The sequence below is a fragment of the Notechis scutatus genome, chromosome 1, assembly GCF_049901735.1.
Source record: "Notechis scutatus isolate UNSWTSFEM ecotype Mainland chromosome 1, rNotScu1.2, whole genome shotgun sequence".
In the NCBI taxonomy this organism is placed as follows: Eukaryota; Metazoa; Chordata; class Lepidosauria; order Squamata; family Elapidae; genus Notechis; species Notechis scutatus.
In genome coordinates this window covers 161,923,347-161,945,494 of record NC_142009.1, presented here as the reverse complement: position 1 = coordinate 161,945,494, position 22,148 = coordinate 161,923,347, and the positions used below count along the sequence as shown (strand labels likewise).

The window sequence follows — 22,148 nt, the reverse complement described above, 5'->3', positions numbered from 1 at the left end:
TCAGCCCAATCTATCTCACAGCATTGTCGTTGTGGGGAAAATAAGAGGAGGAAGGTGTGTTGAATATGTTTGCCACCTTGAGTTGTTTGTAAAAAAAATAATGAAGATATTAAATAAAAACAATCCTATGAGGTAGGCTGAACTGACAAGAAAACATTATAGTATGGCTGAGAGTAGGCCTTTCATTGGGTCTGCCCAATCTTCATTTAACACCACTCTGGCTTAGTGACAACTTATATGTGTGCAGTCCTACTGGCCTTGCCTCCTGTTGTAGTTCTGGAAGCAAAATGAAGAAGAAATTTGTTTAGTTTACATTTGAAGAAGGTAATTTGAGCCAATACATGAGCAAAAACTTAGCGATCAATCAAAAATCAAATTTCTCTGGCATTTTTGATGTACACTAATTTATCTATTAAAATGTTTAATATATGTTAGAGGCAAAAATTGTATAAAATACATATATGAATGAAAACAATATAAAATAGTGCACCGTGTTAAGGAAATTATTTAGAAAAGAAGATGTGTTAGAAATAAAATATAGTTATTAAGGAAATAATCTTAAAACATAAAAATATTCACTGTAATATCATATGACATATTTTCAAATCATCCAGGTCAGGTTACAATGATAACAATCTCTAGATGTTTTAAAATATTACCTATTGACACAAATTTATGCTGTGGTCATAAGTGGCATGGATTATTAAATACAGAGCCATATCTTGATTACTTTCACAGAGCACATGCATTCAAATGCAACATTACATCTCAAAAGATTAAATACAAGGCAAATCTGCAAATGAATTGAGGCCACCGAGATTGCTTTGCTGTTGGACTGAGAGGATTTGAGGAACAGGACCAGATCAACAGATTGAAGGCGGGGTTGATTATTCTATCGATGCTCTGCCTAGGATTAAAGCAAGCACCATGAATTATTTCAGAATGAATGAGACTCTCAGATGTGGAAGCCACTGATTGGCTGCACAATTATGTCCTGATAATATAAAGGTAATAGGGATTGCGTTAAATATGAAATACAACTCATTCAGTTGTCCTAGCAAATGGAATTCTTGCTAGGGTGCATAGGAAAAATTACACTCCATTTTGCATGTACAAATTGCAGAGAAAATATGGATATTTTAAAAAAATCCAGAACAGTGATCTATAGCATGATCTTGGGCAGATTTTATACAAAGAATATTCACAACTGCACTATTTTCACTGAAGGCAAACACAATCTGGGGAAGAGGCCTGGCAAAAGTACAAGTTGCTGCAATATTGGGAATCTGAAATGTATGGCATGATAGTGTTCAAGAGAAATTCCCATTCTGTTGGACCTCACAATAATTGATGGACAGCTGGAGAGAGGGAGTTGCAGCCCAAGGCTCTTGCTGTCCTAGGCACTGAGGAGGTCATAAAAATAAAATGTACAGTTACATACAAACATACTTTATTTTTAGACGTATCTGCTAGAATCCATATGTAGTCATGTGGAATCAATGGAACTTAGCCTGAATCCATTGCTATAACTTTATTAGAACATACTATAATTGAAGAACAGGAAAACAGTTTCTAAAGGTATTTCAGATGCCTATAGCCTTACAGCTTGGTATGGGAGAGGGACATTCCTCTTCCCTTTTTCAGTTCTCCCCTGCTCAGAATGTCCCACAGAAGTGACATATCATGGCTCACTCTCAATTTCTCCCACATGAACTCACTGTCTTGGTCTGTTAACATCCTTTCATTAAGGCCAATACATTGTCCAGTTATTTCTTGAACACTTTCTTTAATAGTTTTTACACAATTCCATTGTGACTCATAATCAGCTTGGTCCAGGAACGTTGTCACGGTTGTAGCTATCTGGTATTGAAATTAGGGTTCACCATATCTCAATTCCAAATTATGATTTCACAGTTAGGACTCATCACTACACTAGTATTATATGTAATAACTGGTTTATACTAGGGTTTATGAGAAAGAATATTTTCTTTCTACTTAAAAAAAATACAGTCTTCACATGCTGGTATTTAAGTACTGTACTGTACTGTAAAAACATCGGATTTGAGGCTTGACCCTGGAGTATTCCTTTCAAAACAAATCACTGTGTATTCAAAATCAAGTTCCCCAATTCTGGCTGAAAGTACTGTATACAGATTAAACAAGATTCCATTATGAGAGTTTAGGAACTCTTGGATCCAAAATAGATTATAGAATTTGTTTGGGTGAACCTCTGATTTCATATCAAAACTTCATGAATAGATATAATTCAGGTTAGTGTCATGACTCGGTAAGATACAAAGTGAAAAATGTCTGCACTTGTCTGCTTGAAAATCCTGAGATCTGTGGTTAAATCTTTAGCATTATTTTACAAAGAATAAGGACAATATTAAGATGATTACAGCTCTTGCATTACTATCATTATAACTCTTTCTGTTTTTCTAAGTTTGCTGCTTTATGCTGTCTTGCAAAGGCAACAATAATAAATGAAAACAAATACAAGGTGTGTATTTTGCATTTTTCCCTCTTTCGCCCTTTTTCTAGAAATCAGGGCTGCTTGGAAACAGATTGATGAATGTTTGACATGCTAGTGGATAGTTTTTCGATGTTTGTTTTAGTGGGACTCTATCTTCCTTTTGCCTTGTCTAACTTTTTGGTAATGACTTGCATAGTACTATAAATACTCCTCTTCCTAGAGAGAGGAACTGCCTTGATTTGGCTCCTTCCCCTTAACATTGGCTTTTAAGAGAGACAAGTCTTTATAGGGCACAACAATAGCAATAATGGTAATGATAATTTTAAAATAACAAGAAACATTAAATAGTGTAACATTGCTTATTAGTCACAGAACCCTTGAGGCCATACCAACCTGTTCTCCTTTTGAGTAACTGAAACAAAAGCATTACTTTTACTTGAAAATCAACAAGAAAAAGGAATTTACTTTTTACCTTAGTCAAATACACAAACACTGGTAACAAGATGGAATAAGGCATTTAGTGTTCATAAAAACATAACGCAACTCAAACGTCAGTCTCCCATAATGTGCAATGGATGGTCAGGCACAGAATCTGTTGGGAAGGATATGAGACTCAAATAGCTTGAGATGATATATGTAAATGGAGTTAGCACAAAAACTTCTTTTACAAAAGGCGAATTTGTAACTAAACCCTAATCTTACTTAGAAGGCATCCTTCAGTTTTAGGATACTACTTAGCTTCTCTCTTAATTAAGACATGTACTACGTTTAGTTAAAAACAGGTATCAGAATAAATCTTGAATTGTAAGCTGATAAATGGGTTCAGAATGCCTGGTTCCTGGCCTGACACCTCATCTCCCTTCTAGCCCATAGAATGGGAAAAAAACCAAAATCTCACAGAACAGACATTCTGCTGATAATTGGCTGAGCAGGATTGCACTACTGCTCAGACAAATACACCCCACACACACACACACGTGTGTACGTGTGTATTCTAATAAAATATTTTGCACTTTGATGCTGAAATTTTGCACAAAAAGCAATATTTTTAAAACAACATTTTTTCCATTACAACAAACAACAGCAATTTTTATTTGCAATTTAAAAAATGAATAATACAATATTTTTTTCAATTGGGGGGATTGCAATAGTCATCTACTGAATTTCTGCTGAAGAAACTCCCACCCATTTTATTTTCTTGCTTTGGAATGAGATAAGAAGTTTGAAAGGAGGCTGCCCTTTTTAAATATAAAATTCAGAACCAAACTAGATTTGATGGACTAACAATTCTACTTGCTTCTTTTTTAGCCCTACAAAGAAGCCCTTTCTGAGGGCTTGAGAGACTGAATGTTCATTTGAGATCATTCTTATACAACATGTCGTAATTAAAATGCATCAGAATAAGACCCAAATTTTGAAATGACATCTTCAGAATATGCCTAGAGCAGATCAAAAAATCTTTCCAACATTTTCCAAATTCCAACTCTTTTGAATATTTATAGTGATAAGCTCCTTCAGATAACTGGAACCATTTAGTTTGGAACCTGGAATATGCCAATAGTCCTGCTCAACTTGGAATGATAGCACCTGACTTCCACTCAATGCTAAATTAGAAGGTTTAGAAATCTAAACTATCTCTCCTATTGACTGTCATCAGAAATTCCCAAGTGTTTTACAATTCTTCTTTTGCTTTTAGTCAGATTAGATGAAATTTGCAGCCCCTAGAGGAGTACAGAGATAGATACCAATACCTAGATCCAACTCACTTCCATTTGGGCTAATATAGAATGAAAATAAAACAAAGAAAGCACAGTTTATGTATAGCCTGTTTCTGGATAATGAGACTACACCTAGCATGCTGCCATTAGTTTCATTTAGTGGTGAACATATGTGGAACATTTTGAAAAGCATAAATCAAAAGTTTTTTTTTTATTTGAATGATAACACTTGTGAAGGTCTTAACTTTTGGAAGAAATTTGAATGACTGCTTTTCCAAAATGGATATGATAATTCTTCCCTATGGTATAAGACCAGTAGATCATTATGAGCAATTATTGAAGCACAAACTACATTTTGCCCCCTTGTTATTTAATCGTTATATTAATTTGCACAGCAAAGTCTTGTCAAATATCCTCCCTGCTGCCCAGTTTGCCTAAGAACCTGTTCCCTGAAGGTTGATATACACATGATTTAGTACCTCATAACATTTTTTTAAATAAGGAAAGTCTCGCAAACATTCAGTATTAATGAAGAACTGTTCACCATCAAAAAATGAAACATACAAATTAATAGAATATTAAATATCCTTTACATTAAATCTAGACACATAATCTATATTATGAATCTGAGAATAGAATACAGGTCATGGCATGTTGCTGTATGAAAAGGAATTTAATGTCTGATTTAATTCACCTCATTAATATATATTGTCAATATGAAGATATGAAAAACAATTACAAATTCGTTGAGGCAATTTAAATTCAGAAGAGGTAGATATTGATCATCCATTTTGACAATTATTAAAAAAAACCTCCCACAATTGATATTTCTTTTTTAACAATCAATGTAGAGTTTCCTCTGATCAAAGCTGAAACTGCTCTTGCATATTTATAGTTACCATTTTCATACACAATTCTCACATGAGCTTTTGATAAAGGTTAAGGAGACTATGAGTCTCTTGCAAAAAGAGCAATTTAATTTTTGATTGATCTTCATATTTTTCTCAGTACTTGTCTACATATAGTTTGAAACCTCAAGGTTACAAAGGTGGCTGTCATTGAATGTTATCAATTTTTAAAAAATGAGCAAGAAGAAAGAAAAATAAATTCATTCATGTTATAGCAAAATATCAGTTCCCCACTTCCCCAACAAATGAGAACAGTGGGATAAGAAAACTTAAATATAGTTAAAAATAAAATCCAAGCATTCTGATGAGCAGTCAAAGATTCTGCAGTACATATTTAATGCTCCCTATGCATAATATTTGGATAATTATTAATGTACGTACTACATGAATCAATGGGAAGAATAAGAAAAAAGAAATTTCTGATTAATTAATTAAAGTTTATATTTATTTATAAAGTTTATATTTAATTTATTACTCAAGTGAGAGCACTTTAGAACAAAAGCAATACAGAAAGTCCTTGATTTATGAGCATTTGTTTAGCAACCATTCAAAGTTATGATGGTGCTGAAAACTTACAAAAGTTCTCACATATATGATTTGCAACATCCCCTGGTCATGTAATCAAAATTTGGGTGCTTGGTAACTGGTACATGAAATTGGGCACAGCTCACTTAACAACTGTCTCACTTAGCAACATAAGATCCTCTCAGTTATGGCTGTATGTTGAGAGCAAAGGGATGGGGAAGAAATGGGGAGAAAGAAAATAAAGTGTTTTTGCAATAGAAATTGTAGTAATCTTTTTATGTGGCCAAAAGCATTCAGCTGCCCCAAGCAATTATTTATTTAGGAACCAGATATAAAAATGTTCATCAGTCTGAATACAAATATGGCAGAATAAGCCATAATAACATGATTTTTAAAAAATCTTTGTTTCCTCAAGAGAATCTGAAAGAGATAGGTTATTATTCATCTTCCACCTGATTATGAAATATTTTGTTGGATAGATGCAGAACAAAAATAGATGGAACCTTAATGAGCTACTGAAGATTGTTTTCTCAAGCAATCCTATTTTAAACCACTTTCTACATTTTGAACTTCCTTGGTATATTAAGGAATGACTCTTTTGAATATTTTTATTTTTTATTGCAATAAAGCACAAACAGGCTTTTTTTACTGAAAGTAAACTGACATTTCTCAAATAAAGCCCAAGGAAATTCTCAGTTGAATGCCTGAAACAACTTACCAATATGAAAATGAGAATCTAGAACTTCATGAGATATATTAAATCTAATGATAATATTCAGGTAAAGACCATTGTTTCTGTGTTAAAGTATCCTCAAGTATCACTGTTGGTCTTTTGCCTGTACTGCCATAATTCCAACTATACATAAATTACTCACAGAAGAATAAAATTCCAGGGAATTTCAAGTAAAAGTTAATCAGGTAAAAATTATAGACAAACTAACTGACCTCTCATGATGCTCCAGCTGAGATGTCCTTTTCATAGCCACATTCAGTTTGATTTAATTTATAATTGCAGACCCTTTCTGAAAAAATCAAAATATAAAATAGTCATCATAGAATAGAATACTTTATTGGCCAAGTATGATTGGACACACAAGGAATTTGTCTTGGTGTAATACTCTCAGTATACATAAAAGAAAAAATACATTCATCAAGAGTCGAGAATCATAAGGTACAACACTTAATAATAGTCATAGGGAACACTAAGCAATCAAATCATACTAGGAAACAGTCAATATAAATCATAAGGATACAAGCAACAAAGTTACAATCCTACAGTCACAAGTGGGAGGGGATGGGTGATAAGGAGTGATGAGAAGATTAACAGTAATAGTAGTGCAGTCTTTATAATAGTTGAACAGTGTTGAGGGAATTATTTGTTTAGCAGAGTGATGGCGTTCGAGGAAAAACTGTTCTTGTGTCTAATTGTTCTGATGTGCAGTGCTCTATAGCTTTGAGGGAAGGAGTTGAAACAGTTTATGTCTGGGATGTGAGGGGTCTGTAAATATTTTCACAGCCCTCTTTTTGACTCGTGCAGTATACAGGTCCTTGATTAGGCTGGTAGTAATTGTTTTTTCTGCTGTTTTTTTCAGTTCCCTTAATTGCCATTAAATATAAAAATATCAGAAGGCGAAGGAAAAGACTGATACATATCCAACTATGATGCCATCTTAATTTAAAATGTACTTTATCCCCATATAAGAAACATATTAGACAAGACAAGTATATGTCTTTTATCTTTTATCAGAACATTCTTTGAAGTAGAATGTCCAAGTTTTGTTCTGTTGTCTACATTAAAAAACAGCTAACTGGTTTAGTACATGTTCAAATTTTTCAGCACAGGTTATCTTCGACTTCAAACTGTAATTGAACTAGGAATTTGGCAGTCATTAAGCGGATCACCATATGACTTTGTTCAATTTTATGACCTTTTTTACAGCAGTTGTTAAGCAAACGCCACAGTATACCCCTGGCAGCCAATGGGTATTTTTGCCAGAAATCAGAAGTAAATGCCAGTTTCTTGAAAAAAAATTCATAAATTGAGGTCACATGATTGTCTGACACTGAAAACTGCTATAAATGTGGGTCAGTTGCCAAGCACATAAAATGAGATTACATATCCCGGGGGCGGGGTGTGTGTTAGTGGTAGAACTTTGAAACTGAGTCATAAATAGCTGTGAGCAGATTCCTCTTAATTTTGCTAGGTGACTGGTGGTAAACCTAGGATTATCTGTATTAGTAGGTTTTTAAAGGTATAATATAGATGTCAATATATTTGTATGCAAATTATATACAAAACATGTATTCAAGAAGTGTGAATTTAGAATATTCCTTGCTCTCGTTTTCTTGACAGTGTTTGAACTTTCTGTAGTGGTCTAATTAACTGAAATAAACAAATAGAAATTAAGAAGACTATAATTTAAAGAGGGATGGAAAATAACTAAACTACATTTGATTATATAAATCTTATCCCAGTATTTCCCAGCATATGCATCCAGTAGTCAGACCTTCAGGCTCTTCTAATAAAAGTCTAATAATCCATTTCATGATTTCTTTAAAATTAACTACATGATAATGTAATATACAAAGAATAAAATCTCTGTATAAGCTAGAAAATGTAAATAACTAACAAACACTTTCTAAAATGGCTTTCAACCTATTTCCTATATATGTATCTATATCTATAGATGTATCGATGTAGCTCCTATGTCCATTAATGTTCTGACAAAAATGCTTATATTTCACCAGCACAATGAAAAAAGGCTAATGTAGCTCTCCTACATGCTGAAGCATAAAGCGTGTATAATTTAATAGCAATGATAAATCTTAAAGCCGGGAGCATTTGGCTAACACATGACCCACTTTTTCAATCAATTGGAAATATTTACATAACAGCTTGATTTTCATCCTTTATATTTTCCAGACAGACAAAAAGGCTGCTATAGTCCATGTGGACATTTCCCAGGATTGGGGTGTCTTTCTTCAAAATAAATTCCACCACCAAAGACTGATAATCCTAGTGGTTAAGAGAGCGGACTAGAAAACAGAAGATGGAGTTCTAGTCCTGCCTTGAAAGGCAAGTGAGTGACTTTGGGCCAATTTCTCCTTCTCTCTCAGCCCAACCCACCTCACAGGGTTATTGTTGAAGGGAAAACAAGAGGAGGAAGGAGTATTAGATATGTTCATCAACATGAGTTATTGATAAAAATAATCAAGGTGGATTTTAAAAAATCTTTTAAAAATTGCAATTAAAAACATCTGAGGCAAGGAACAGTTAGAATCACAACTCTTGCATAATACAAAATGCTTTCACATATGAGAAATTGAGTAATGATGGCGGGAGATCTATACTATATATGTAGTATGTATGTATGTATCAAAAATGGAGGCCCAAGTGGCCTCTATGGTGAGGAGGGTTTATGGATGCACTGAATAAAGAGAGCCTAAGTGAGGTTCACATGCTGACAACATTTTATTGAGATTGCTGAATAAAAGTTTATCCTCATCCTTAGATTTGAAGCTGCAGCTAATGTGCTGAGTGGCAATAAATATTTATTTTATTTATTTGTTTATCCTACAAAAGGAGCATCTGTTTTTTTCACTAGCAGGTGATCTCCTGTGTGGATACATCTTTATTTCTTTGAGTCTCCAAACTATCAACACCATCACAATATTCCAAGACAAAGTATGGAATCTAAAGTCTCTGAAGGAGGTCTGAATGTGACTCTCACCATCAGATTATTGATGCATGGAAAGGTGAGCAGTACTGAAGTGTTTTCATGTCATCACTTCTAATTCAAGCATAGTAATGAAGGCTGACTTTGTTTATATATAAATCCAAAAACTGTGCATGTATGCCATACTTTTATTCCCTGAAAAACACATGTAATGCATGATTCCTAAATGGAACATCCTTTTATTGGGAAGCAAATATTACAGCTATGGTTCTAGAACCCTCAAATTGTATCCTATGGGAAATGCACAGGCTGTAAATTGGATTGATCCCAATTTGATGTTTCAGGTAACATTTTCCTTTATTCTTGACTGATTTAGATTTCTGTAGGTGAAATTCTTAATTTTTATACTGTACTGTTTGACCCACGTAACTATCTACTCACATCAGTATTCCTTATAATGTGCATAGGTTTATAATAACTGTCATTTGGGACAAATTATTAGTAGTCTTCACCAGTGATGACGTCCAGATTATATCCACTTTGGACACAGAAAGTGAGGAGAAGCATTATAGTGTTTGAATACTATTTGTACTAAAATCAGTAATAAAGTAGTGAAATAAGATGAAATAAGTAATAAATCACGTACAAACAGTTAGCGTTAACTGCTTACAAAAATGTTGGCTAGTTCATATATAAGTGCAATAAATAGATTATGAATTATGTTCTCTCTTGTTTTCTCAAAACCTCTTGTTCTCAAATGTTACGAAGGCTATTTCCCTGAATATAAACTGATGTCCCTGTCTTTGAAGTCCTAAACTTCAAGGGTAATTTCATTTAGCCTTGTGTAAGGCTTTAAAGATCTAGTTCTTCTTCACTGCATTTGGACTGGGAGGCTGAGCAAATTCTGCCAGCCAATTGTTTAAATTGGTTTTTTTCCCCTGTAAATGCCATGATTTGTGGAATCTCAAACATTTTTAATTGGATTTGTTTATTAATTTATTCAATTTCTATGGCTGCCTACCCCAAATAAGTGGTTCTGGTTGGCAAAGAAATTGTTGTTCTGGATTGTTTGGGTTAAGCACTGTACGCTACCCAGAATCACTGCCGTGAGATGAGTTAAAAAAATAATGAAGCAATTATTTGAAAAAGCAAGCATGATTTTGATACTTCTTGCAGGAATTTCTCCAAGTACAGGAGATGGAGATATGCAGCCACCTCTCTTCAGTTGTGCATAAAGACACTAGACAAAAGGAATAGCACCACTACTTTGTTCCTGGAAGTTCTTTTGTTTTTCCCCCTCCAGGCAGACAAGCAAGATTTTTGAATACAGTAATATTAAGCAAGAGATAAAGCATCAACGTATCTTTTTGACAGACAGCCAACACATCTGAGTTATTCTGTATCAATACTGCTCTAATCATCATTCATCAATGTAGATAAGCCTTTCTATTAATTAGGAAGCTCAGGGGAAATTAAAATGAGACTTGATGCTAATGCCATACGTTAGGAGAACTAAACCAAGTGTCCATGAACCTCAGCTTGCCAAATTGTGATACAGTGGGTTCACTAACATTCCTGTTTACCGCAAACCTGTTCATGTATTATATTTTGCTGTAAATATGGGACCCAGCTTGATAAATTTTGGACAAGGTTGTGGTTAGGGTAGTTATTTTGGCATGGCTATTCAATGTTTTTTTTAATGTTTGGCTTGAATGGGGAGGGAGAAAGCTACATGGTAAAATTCTTCTTTTTCTTATCTCCTAACAAGGTACAAATATGTAAACCTTGTTGTAGTAGAGGTGGAGAGGGAATGTCTCATGAAAGGAAAAAAACCCTCTAGTGATTTAAGTAACTAACATATATCTTTGTTAATTGATATCAAAGGATGGCAGAGATTCTCTTTTAATATCCAATGCATTTTTCATTTTAGGTTTTACCTAGCCAACATTAATATACAGTAATAACTTTTCAATTAATTACAAATATGGCTATACAGTCACAACAGCAAGAACGAGAAGTCTGAGAGAGGCTATCAGGGCAGGGGAACATCTGCTGTCCTAAAATCTTTGGAACTCCACAAATATGGCTCTTTTCTTCATTGTTTTATATTATTGCTAATAAAGAAATTATTTATTTTACACTTATGCAATTGTGATTAGAAATTAATAAACACAATGAGCAAAATAAATAAGATTTACTGATAATTAAAGCTTTTACTTTCTTACTTTGTTGCCATTTTCTTTCCAACAGGAAGTTGGAAGCATCATTGGGAAGGTAATGTGATACCCTCTACGTTTGAATGCTCATAAATGTTCTTTGTGGGTAGAGCTATGTGGGAGGTGACCAGCAAGGGGCTCAAGATTTTGTTTTCTCTCCCTCTTCCTTCGTAGCTAGTTCTTGAGAGAATAAGAGCCGTATATAATTAGAGCATGAGAGTCATAATTGGTAAAATAGAAGCCTATGCACCCAGCCATCTCCCTTTTCCCTAAATGTAAACTGCTTTCTCCACTGAGCTATTTGCCAATCTGGTTTCTTATTAAAAGCAGAAGGCAGCATCAAGCAACATCTGCATTCACTTAGATGGGATGTGGGAGGAAAATGCAGATATTCAATAGGAGCTTATGAAATGCTGAGAACATATCTATAATAAACAAAGGGTCAATAATTGAAGAAAAGCCTGGAACAATGTGAATAATTGCATATAGGAAATAGATTTGAAAGTATTTTGAGGAAATAAGTTTCCTAATATCAAACAACTCACTCTCCAAGAAAACTAAATAGCTATGTCCATGGAATCAGACTCAATCGAATATAATATTTACACCAGTTAAATATTCACACCAATTAACCAATGTATGAAAATACTTCTGTTGGTCAATTTCCTTTGATATAAGTCAGATTTTGTTTCTATCAATCTGAAGGATCCCTGAACAAAATATAATCAATATTTATTTTTATTGAAAATAAAAATCTTTCTATTTCACATCAAATGTAATGGAATTCTGAGATGCAGCTAATCTAATAAAGCTAATATCCTGTTACTGTCAAACAAAAAACATATAAATAGTCATTATGAAGCTATCAGGCAAATAAGAATTATATATTTATTTATCTTAACAATTAAATGGTCTTCAAATATTCATATACTGATTTATTACTAATACACCAAAGGAGACCATATAGTTGGAGAAAGAGAAAGAGAAAGAGAAAGAGAGAGATTTTACTAAAGGTTGTTATTTCAGGAAAATTTTATATACATATTTCCACATTAAAGCAAAAGCATCTGGGTCCACAATAAATCAGATAAAATTGATGCTTATTTTTCTCTGAACTAAAACCTACTTTGTATGGCTCCAATCATCACTAACTGAATAATATACAAAAACTATAGAAAATATAGTAATAAAAAACGACAATATAAGCAGTAAAATATGGATGGCGGATAATCAAAAATTCTTGAATAACCAGGAAATCTAAAATATCATTTGGCTAATATACTGCAATACACAATTAACAACTTAAGCGTTCTCGAAGATATTTCGTACTCAATTTCTAATCAAAATATGTCTCTTTTGAATTGTAAAAATATTTGTTTAACACAACTTAAATCAATAATAGAAAAGAAATACATTGAAAGAATACTGTAAATAATCTGTACACTGTATATCAAACTGAAATAATAACTCTAAACTCTTGTGAGACAATTCCATTTACAGAATTGTATTCCAGAAATAGTTTTCAAATACGATTGAAATGTACATAAGGTTTACTTTTTAGATATAAAGTTTTTCAAAATATCAAAGAATATTCCCACAATTTAATTCTTCCATTCTTCCATAGAGGAGTTGGAGATTTATTTTCCAATAAAAAGCATATAATGCAACCATTACCATGTATAATGCCAATTCTATGTATTTTGAAGGAAAGTGTGGTTTGGTGAAGTCTTAAATTTTTTTCATGAAACAGAATTATGACTTTAAAGATTTGTTCCATTCTACAATGAATTAATTTCCAATGTTGTTGACCTTCGCAACATTGCTACTGTGAATGGGGAAAAAACACCAAATTGTTCATTGCATTTCCAGCATTTTGGAGAAAAAAAGATACTCATTTTACCAATCATGGCTATAATGATAAAATCAGTCATTAAAATATTTTAAATTAATTCTCTCTAAAGATGAAGTTCAGGGTGAAAAGTTCCATTTTCATCTAAATGCCCACTATTCTATTTCTATAATTGTATACAAGTTTTACATTCCTTTAATCATACCAATCTTGAATTGTTCAGATTCCAAATCATATTTCATAATTGATTATAAATTGTGCATATTCAGTATTATGAGTTCTAAGATTTTCAAATTCACTCTAATTTCTCAACACTCTACCTTGCTTCCATAATACAACTTTATTGATTGTCAGTGGTTATCAGTATTACATAGATACCATACAAAAAGTAACAATCTGTATATTCTGTGTTGCAAGAAGAGTAATGATATTTTAGTCAGTTTGTTCTAACAACGGTTTCTTTTCTTCTTGTTGTTACAGAAAGGAGAAACAGTAAAAAAGATGCGTGAGGAGGTGAGCATCATTACCTTGAGAAGGCTTGAAATTTGTTGACCAATGGGTTGGTTTGTTTTTCTTCATGCAGTCACACTCTTTAGTGTTGAAAGCAGATTAGCTTCCCTATGGCAAAAGTACAGATGACCATTTTGAACCACCAGAGAAAACCTGGATCCTGCTCTGTAATTTTTCCTACATAGATATTAAGAAGCTTGTCATGCCCGCCCAAGCTATTCTGAATTTCTAAATGCCTGAACAGAGTTATTTTCATAGGTCAAAAGAAGTTGTAATCCAATACTAATTATACATTGTTGTTTGACTGCAACTTGAGTTAGAACCTGTGTGGTTTATGTTTGATTATAGTTATCATATATTTTGAGTGTCTGGTTTGTTCTAAACAAACCATTCTAAACATTCCCATATAAAAATAACTGGTAATCCACAACCAATACAAAATATGAAATCTATACATTTTCTAAGAATCTGCTGTATATAAAAGGTCTTCTAGGCCAACCACCTGCCCAGTAGAGGATCTTAAAACCAAATGCATAGGTATAGATTTTCTTAAAATCTTAAAACCAGATCCTAAAAATCAAATGTACAGGTATAGAATGGGACGTATTTGGCTCAACAGTAGTAACTGTGAGAAGAATCTAGGTGCCCTAGTTGCTCATCGCTTAAGTATGAGCCAGCAGTGTGCTGCAGCTGCCAAAAAGCCAATGCAGTTCTAGGCAACATCAACAGAGGGATAGTATCAAAATCACAAGAAGTGAAAGTACCATATGATGCTGCACAGGTAAGATAACACTTTGAATACAGCATCCAGTTCTGACCACCGCAATACAAAAAAAGATGCTGAGCTTTTAGAAAGACTGCAGAGAAGAGCAACAAAGATGATAAGAGGTCGGTAGAGGTTACATTATACAACAAACAACTAAGGGAACTAGGAATGTTTAGCCTAACGAAGACAAGGCTCAAGGGAGATATGATAGCAGTCTTCCAATACTTGAAGGGCTATCACAGGAAAGAAGGCATTAATTTATTCTCCCCAACTGCTAGGACAGGACAAGAAGCAATGGGTGGAAGTTTGTCATAAAATGATTCAACCTGGAAATAAGGAGGAACTTCCTGAAAGTGAGAATGATCAATCAATGAAACAGCTTGCTTCCTGTAGTTGTGGGCTTCCATCGCTGGAGGTTTTCAAAAAAAGATTGGACAACCATTCGTCCTGCCTTGGGAAGGGAGTTGGACTAGAAGAGTTCCAAGGTCTCTTCCAGCCCTATGATTCTATGATTCCTCATGCCATTTTGGACAAATGGCTGTCCAGTTTTTTTTCTTGAAAACCTCCAGTTTTCCTCCAGAGCAGCTACAACTTCAGGAGATAGACTGTTCCATTTCTTATTAGATTCATAGTCAGGAAATTTTGTCTTTGTACAGCTTTGGATCTCGCATTGTAACATTTCTACCTACTGATTCTTACCTTATCCTCAGATGCCAGCGAGAATATATCTACTGTATTCCCTCTTCCCTGTGACATCCTTTTATGTATCAGAATACTGCTATCATGTTTCCCCTGCTATCGTGTTTCCCCCTAGTTTTCTCTTCTTTAAGCTAAATATAGACCACTCTTTATAGGATCACTTTAATCATTCTTCATGGTTGTCCCAAACTGGAGTTTCTAGTTTTTCTTTGAAGACATTTTGCTTCTCATCCAAGAAGCTTCTTCAGCTCTGACTGAATGGTGGGGAATGGAAGGATTTATACTCCTTGCAGACAGCTAGTCATTTGCATTCTTTTAGCAGGTCGTTAAGGTCACCTGGAGGTTCAACTGTGTCATCAGGGTCAGCTGAGTGGTGCAATTGGGTGTGGAGCCTTCTTGGAACTGTTGAAAAGGCTGTCATATCCCTCCCACACTGTCTTTAAATGCAGATGGACTGCTGAATCTAATGTGTTTGTTCTTTTATGAAGTGGTTGTTTCATTTCCCCAATGTACAAATCTTCACATGGCTCACTGCATATACCATGTTGCTCAGTTTCTGTCTGGGTGTTTTATCCTTGGGATGGACAAGCTTCTGCTTCTGCCTTTTGGGTTAGAACTATGTGTGTATCTTATGTTGGCTGAAGGTCCTCCTGAGTTTTCCGATATGTCTGCAATGTACGGAATGACAACGTTGCTTCTTTTATTGGTCTCATCATAGTCTGTTACAGAGGAGCCCCTGTAGGGTCTTTTTTGAGATTTGATGAAGGTCCACTTGGGATAGATACACATTATGAGGGCTTCCTTGATGTGTTTATGTTCTTTTTCTTTCCCATCTGTCAGGGTTCCAAGTAATACATCCAGAATAAACAGAGGCTCCAAGGCAAGTAGGTTCCTCAAAGAACTGATTTATTGGATATATCATATTGGCATAAGGTGGTAAAAATCAATTCTGGATATTCCCGCAGTTTTCATCTAATTAAAAGTAAACGTTTCTCCCTTTCCCCAAACAGTCAGTCATATGGTCCAATTAAAGACACAGGCCATTCCTTTGAAGACAACAAAGTCCATATTTTGGACAGAGAAGATCACTGGTTTGAAAGAGGGATTAAAGAGGCCATCTATGTCAAAATTGAACAGCCCTCTCTCAACAGAGGGGAAGGGATACAATGTCATCTACCTCCAATCTACAACACAGTCCTTTCAACAGTTCCAAGAAGGCTCCACACCCAATTGCACCACTCAGCTGACCTTGATGACACAGATGAACCTCCAGGTGACCTTAACAACCTGTTAAAAGAATGCAAATGACTAGCTGTCTGCAAGGAGTATAAATCCTTCCATTCCCCACTATCCAGTCAGAGCTGAAGAAGCTTCTTGGATGAGAAATGAAATGTCTTCAAAGAAAACATCCAGAAAATCCAGTTGCCTCTTGAAACAAGCACCTTTGGGACAACCATGACCTGGAGAGAATCTCTATAGACATTATTCATGGGATTTAATCTCCAAGCCCCTCAACCATCTTTGTTCTTCACTGCACTCTTTCCAGTTCCTCAACATTCTTTTTGTATTGCGGCCACCAGAATTGGACACAGTTTTACAGGCATGAAGCAGTGCAGCGTAGAGCAATACTATCACTTTTTATCATCTTGACATCATAGACATACCAATGCAGCTCAAAACTGCATTGGCATTTTTGATGTCTGCATTGCTGGCTCACCCTTTCTCTGTGATCTACCAAGATCCCCAGATCTTTCTGGCAAATATTATTGTTAGACCTTATCACCTGAGTTGTACTTGTGCATGTATCTTAGTCTAAGTGCAGAACCTTATATTTCTCAACATCAAACAACATTTTGACGGATAGGGCAGAATGTTCATGTGTATCAAAATCTTTTTGAATTTTGAGCCTGACTTCAGAGATATTAGCTATCTTCCCTCCTAGCTTTGTGTGATCTGCAAATTTTATGAGCATCCCTTCTATTCCTTTATCCAAGTCATTTATCAAGTGTTGAATAGTACAGGCCCAGGACAGAACCTGAGGTGCCCCATTACAGACCAGCCTCTATCTGGACAAAGACCCATTAACTTAACCATAGCCCTTTGGCTATGGTTTTTCATTTAACTATGAATCCATTTAATAATGGGACCATCTAGCCCACATTTTTCCAAAACATCTATGTCTACTCTATCAAATATCTTACTGAAGTCTGAGTATACTATATTTTCAACATCCCCCATATGTATGACAAGATGTGGTTTCTCAATTATAGAGTGGAGCACGAATCAATATCTCAGAAGGAAACTGTCCAGAAAGGATTGTGACCATTACAGGCCCTACTGATGCCATATTCAAAGCGTTTGCAATGATTGCTTATAAATTTGAAGAGGTAATAAACATCTATTGAAATGTTTATTTTCTACTGACACTTTCTTGGTAAAAACTCCTCAAAATGCTTTTTTAAAAAATGTTATAGGAATAATGACAATTGGTACATATCCACCAGGCCTTTCACTTCATTATGGTTTCGTTTGGGATCTGTCTGGAATTAAGCATGGGTTCTTATAAATACCCCTGCCAGAGAAAGTTTTGTGATATGGGTATATCAGACTGAAAAACATTTATTCACTGAATTATTCAGCCATATTTTTTTTCAGGAGATTTAGCAATGCAAAATAACTTTAAGATAAAGGTAAAGGTTTCCCCCTGTCCAACTCTAAGGGGTGATACTCATCTCCTTTTCTTAGCCATGGGAGCCAGTGTTGTCCAAAGACATTTCTGTGGTCATGTGGCCAGCATGGAATTCTGTTACCTTCCCATCAAAATGGTACCTATTTGTCTACTTGCATTTGCATATTTTCGAATGGGTAGGTGGGCAGGAGCTGGGGCTCTTCAACCCAGGCTGTCAGCTTTCCAGCTGACAAAGTCAGTGTCTTTAACTGCTGAGCCATCACGCTCTTTAATGTATTAGGAACATTAACAGAAAATGTGTTTGTTCATATCCTGTTCCTTTGATATTGTCCTAAATGTGTAATAGTCAGGAGTGGGATTCCACCAGTATAGCAACCAGTTCGGTGATAGCGCACTTTGTGATCCCACATGCTCGTCGCAGCGAACTGGTTCAGAGACAGCTAATCATTGGAGTAAGGGGTTCGGCTGAACCAGCCCGAACCAGTAGAATCCCACCCCTAATAGTAGTGGTAAAGATGAGGAACTATGTAAAATATAAGATACAAATTTCCTAAATTTGACAGATCTGCTGGTTTTAACAACTTAGGCAAAATAAAACCAATTCTATTTTCTCATTTGCTCATTCACAGTTCTACAATGTGATAAAGATGCTTGGCTTGTTTAATAAAGTACCATTCAAACTTCTTCTCTCCTTTCCTTCCTTCCTTCCTAAAGGATATAATCAACTCAATGAGTAACAGCACAGCTACAAGTAAGCCACCAGTTACATTAAGGTTGGTTGTACCAGCAAGCCAGTGTGGATCATTAATAGGCAAAGGAGGCTCCAAGATTAAAGAAATCAGGGAGGTAAGTCTCTGATTTTCCTATGTGCAGAGAAAGTCATTTTCTATGAGAAATAAAAGAAAGGGCGGTCTTTAAACCTCTCTAATTCATTAATCTTCATGTAGTCAATTGTCATAAAGTGAAGCAGGAATCATATTGAGAACCTTCATGTTCTCAGGCAAGAGTTTCCACTTATAGAAAATTTCATTTGGCCACAATCTCTTTAAGTTCATCTCTACTATGTTGAAATGGTGTTAATATTAATGACTAAAGTCCAATTATAAATATATTACTTATACGTTAAAAGAAGTAAATAATTTAGTTGGACATTCTCTAGGAATAATTGCCCTCTACCTGCTCCATTCTGTTTTATATAACACTGTTGTGCAACCAGCAAAAATACAATAGCAATAGCACTTAGACTTATATACCTCTTTATAGTGCTTTACAGCCCTCTCTAAGCGGTTTACAGAGTCAGCATATTGCCCCCAACACTCTGGGTCCTCATTTTACCCACCTTGGAAGGATGGAAGGCTGAGACAACCTTGAGCCTGGTGGGATTTGAACTGCCAAATTGCAGGCAGCCGATAGTCAGCAGAAGTGGCCTGCAGTACAGCACTCTAACCACTGCGCCACTGAGGCTCTACACTAGTATAAAATACTAGTAATTTGTTTTTATTTATTTATTTATCTAAATTTGTTATGGCCATCCGTTCTAGTAAAATTTGGGTGAGTCTAAATGGATAGTTAAAACAATGAAAAATGTAAAACAAAATGGAAAGTCTGGATTAAAAGCAGCCATAATAATAACAAGAAAACACAAACACATTAACCCCAGGCCTGGGAACACAGCCAGGACACACTTCCATAACCACAAGAGAAGGGGTGCTATTTGTCTCTCGGGGGGGGGGATGCTATTCCAGAGGGCAGGAGCAGTGATGGCCAGTTATCTAAAATGGCTGCATGAGGCAGTTGCCTCACTCTGCCTAATGGTATGGCTAGCCCATGTTAGCAGAGTGATTTTTAATTATTTCTTATTTTATTTATTTATTTATTTATTTATTGGATTTGTATTGCCACCTATTCAACATGGCGACTCATCCCAGATAATATACAATTAAAACCTGGACAAAAGGAGGCTTCCCTGAGGCCCAGGATGCAAAAAAAAACGGGGGGTGGGGGTGGGGTGCTGCACAAAAAAAGAGAAGCCACACCCACCCAGTCACATGGCCACACCACCTAGCCACTCCCACTGAACCAGTAGTAAAAATAATTGCATCCCACCCCTGCCTGGATGGTTTAATCTCTAAAGCCAACCAAAGAGCATTGGGCCAGGGTACTGAAGTAGAATAGTATCCTTCCGTCTCAATTCATTACCCAAGGCTTTCATTGAGCTGCCTCCATGCCTAGGTCACTGAAACAAGGAGGGATGGTGGGCTTGTTGAATGCCATCTTGAAAGAGGCTCACTTGAGGCCTATATTCATATCTTTTTAATGCCAAACTTTTCACTGGATTTTATTTTTTATTTTACTCATGTGCTGTTCCTACTCTGACCTATTTGCAACATCACTGTTTGTCCATTCTTTATTTACCATTTATTTTAGTTTTGCTCATTTCCCAGAGAATCTTGGTTCTTATGGCTTTACACACACACACACACACACACACACACACACATATATGTATGAAAAGAGAGCAAAAAGTGATTATACCAGGATGTTTAAGTGCCTGTGCAGAAAAAATAAGCTGTTTCCTTTCTTCAGTCCACAGGTGCTCAGGTTCAGGTGGCAGGGGATATGCTGCCCAACTCTACAGAAAGGGCAGTGACCATTTCAGGGACCCCCGATGCAATTATCCAGTGTGTCAAACAGATCTGTGTGGTGATGCTGGAGGTACAATCTGTAACAATAGGGGTAAAGTATACAGGAACATAAGTAAATAACTGAAAATGGATTGTTATTAGTCCTTGCCTACTCAAGCATTCAACCAATCTGGGGTTCAAAACAGCTTTGGGTGGCTACATGAGAAAGTAATTCTATGAAGATTTAGGGTAAAATAATAGTTTAGGGAGACAGAGTATGGAGGCTTGCAATACCTACTAGCCCATTTGGTTTATATTGTCATTAAATATACTTTAATTATAAAAGATGCAGTTTTGCATATTTAATATGAAACAATTGCATTCTTCAGAAATCCAAAGAAACAGGAATGAAAGGAGTGACATAATATCACTTCTATTTTTCTAATTCATTAACTTTCTGGTGTTATTTGTATTCTTCAATTGTCAAGGATATTTCTAGTATAAGACCAGCACATGGTTTCTATTTGTCTCCATCCTCTGCTTTCAAATGAAAAATCTCTTGATTTTAGAGCACTTTTATCCAAAAATAATACAAAAGATGAATACCTGTTAGATGATGTGCTTTGGAATTGCTACTAGAAAGTATATGATAGCGAATGAAAATCTAGAAACAAGAATGGGCGTTGATAATATTGGATCAGGCGGGGGTTGGAGGTGGATTCATGGTTATGAAAAAATGTTGAAGAAATCAGTACAAGAGCAGATTCCTGGTCACTGAAGTTAATGAGCAATTCTGGCTACAATAAGAGCAGGGTGCTTAAACCTCACTGAAATTAAAAAAAGGGGCTTTCTGAATGTATCCAAAAAAGCAAGTGCTTTATCTTTTTTTATTGTAGATTTTCAAGGTAACATTTCATGAATATTTCAGCTAAGACAGTACCTAGACCTATCTCCAGCATGTTAATTTTTTCATGTACTTAAATAACCTTCCTATGTATGACTTCATTATGCTCCATTGGCTCCAGGCCAAGATGCATTATTTCCAGAATTCTGATTTACATTTTCCTTCATGAATTTCACTGTCTTGAACTTCACTGGTGAAATTAACGGTTGCTACACTTGGTATTATTTTCTGTTCCTGCTACAGCCCTAGACTTGTCTTCTTAGAATATCCAAATATTGTGACTTGCAGTGCTTCCTTTATTGCAGCATCAGAAGACACATTGATTCTGAATATTAGGGAGGAATTGAAAAATTAAACTATAACCATTGCTTATGCAAGTTTTGAAAGAAAGTAAAAATTATTCAGATTGATAGGCAGTACATGAGAATAAAAATAAGGTTCACACAATTAGATTTGACTGCCAGGTGGAGGAGCAAATGTTAATCCAACAATAAGTAACTTTAGCACAGGGATGTGCACTTCTTTATTGGGCCATATTTGGCTTCTGGGTAGTAGCTAAGGGCAGCAGTGCCCGCCCAAATAGTAAATAA

At 35.3% G+C, this 22,148-nt stretch overlaps 1 protein-coding gene across 50 annotated transcripts in view; it reads left to right on the top strand.

Annotated features, from left to right (window-relative positions):
* PCBP3 (poly(rC) binding protein 3) overlaps positions 1-22,148 on the top strand; it is a 60,541-nt gene that overhangs the window by 4,449 nt on the left and 33,944 nt on the right. For 13 of the 50 annotated variants that reach the window (XM_087949323.1, XM_087949322.1, XM_087949316.1 and 10 more), the window contains exons 1-4: positions 16,352-16,614; positions 17,612-17,728; positions 18,745-18,876; positions 20,617-20,766. In XM_087949323.1, the coding sequence (XP_087805449.1) occupies positions 16,360-16,614; positions 17,612-17,728; positions 18,745-18,876; positions 20,617-20,766 (654 nt within the window). In that variant the 5' untranslated portion in view covers positions 16,352-16,359. Of the gene's footprint in view, positions 1-908; positions 1,009-2,443; positions 2,501-8,547; positions 8,705-9,229; positions 9,381-11,551; positions 11,576-13,844; positions 13,880-16,351; positions 16,615-17,611; positions 17,729-18,744; positions 18,877-20,616; positions 20,767-22,148 lie in introns of those variants that run through there. The other 37 variants (XM_087949317.1, XM_087949329.1, XM_026678987.2 and 34 more) reach the window with 15 other exon arrangements.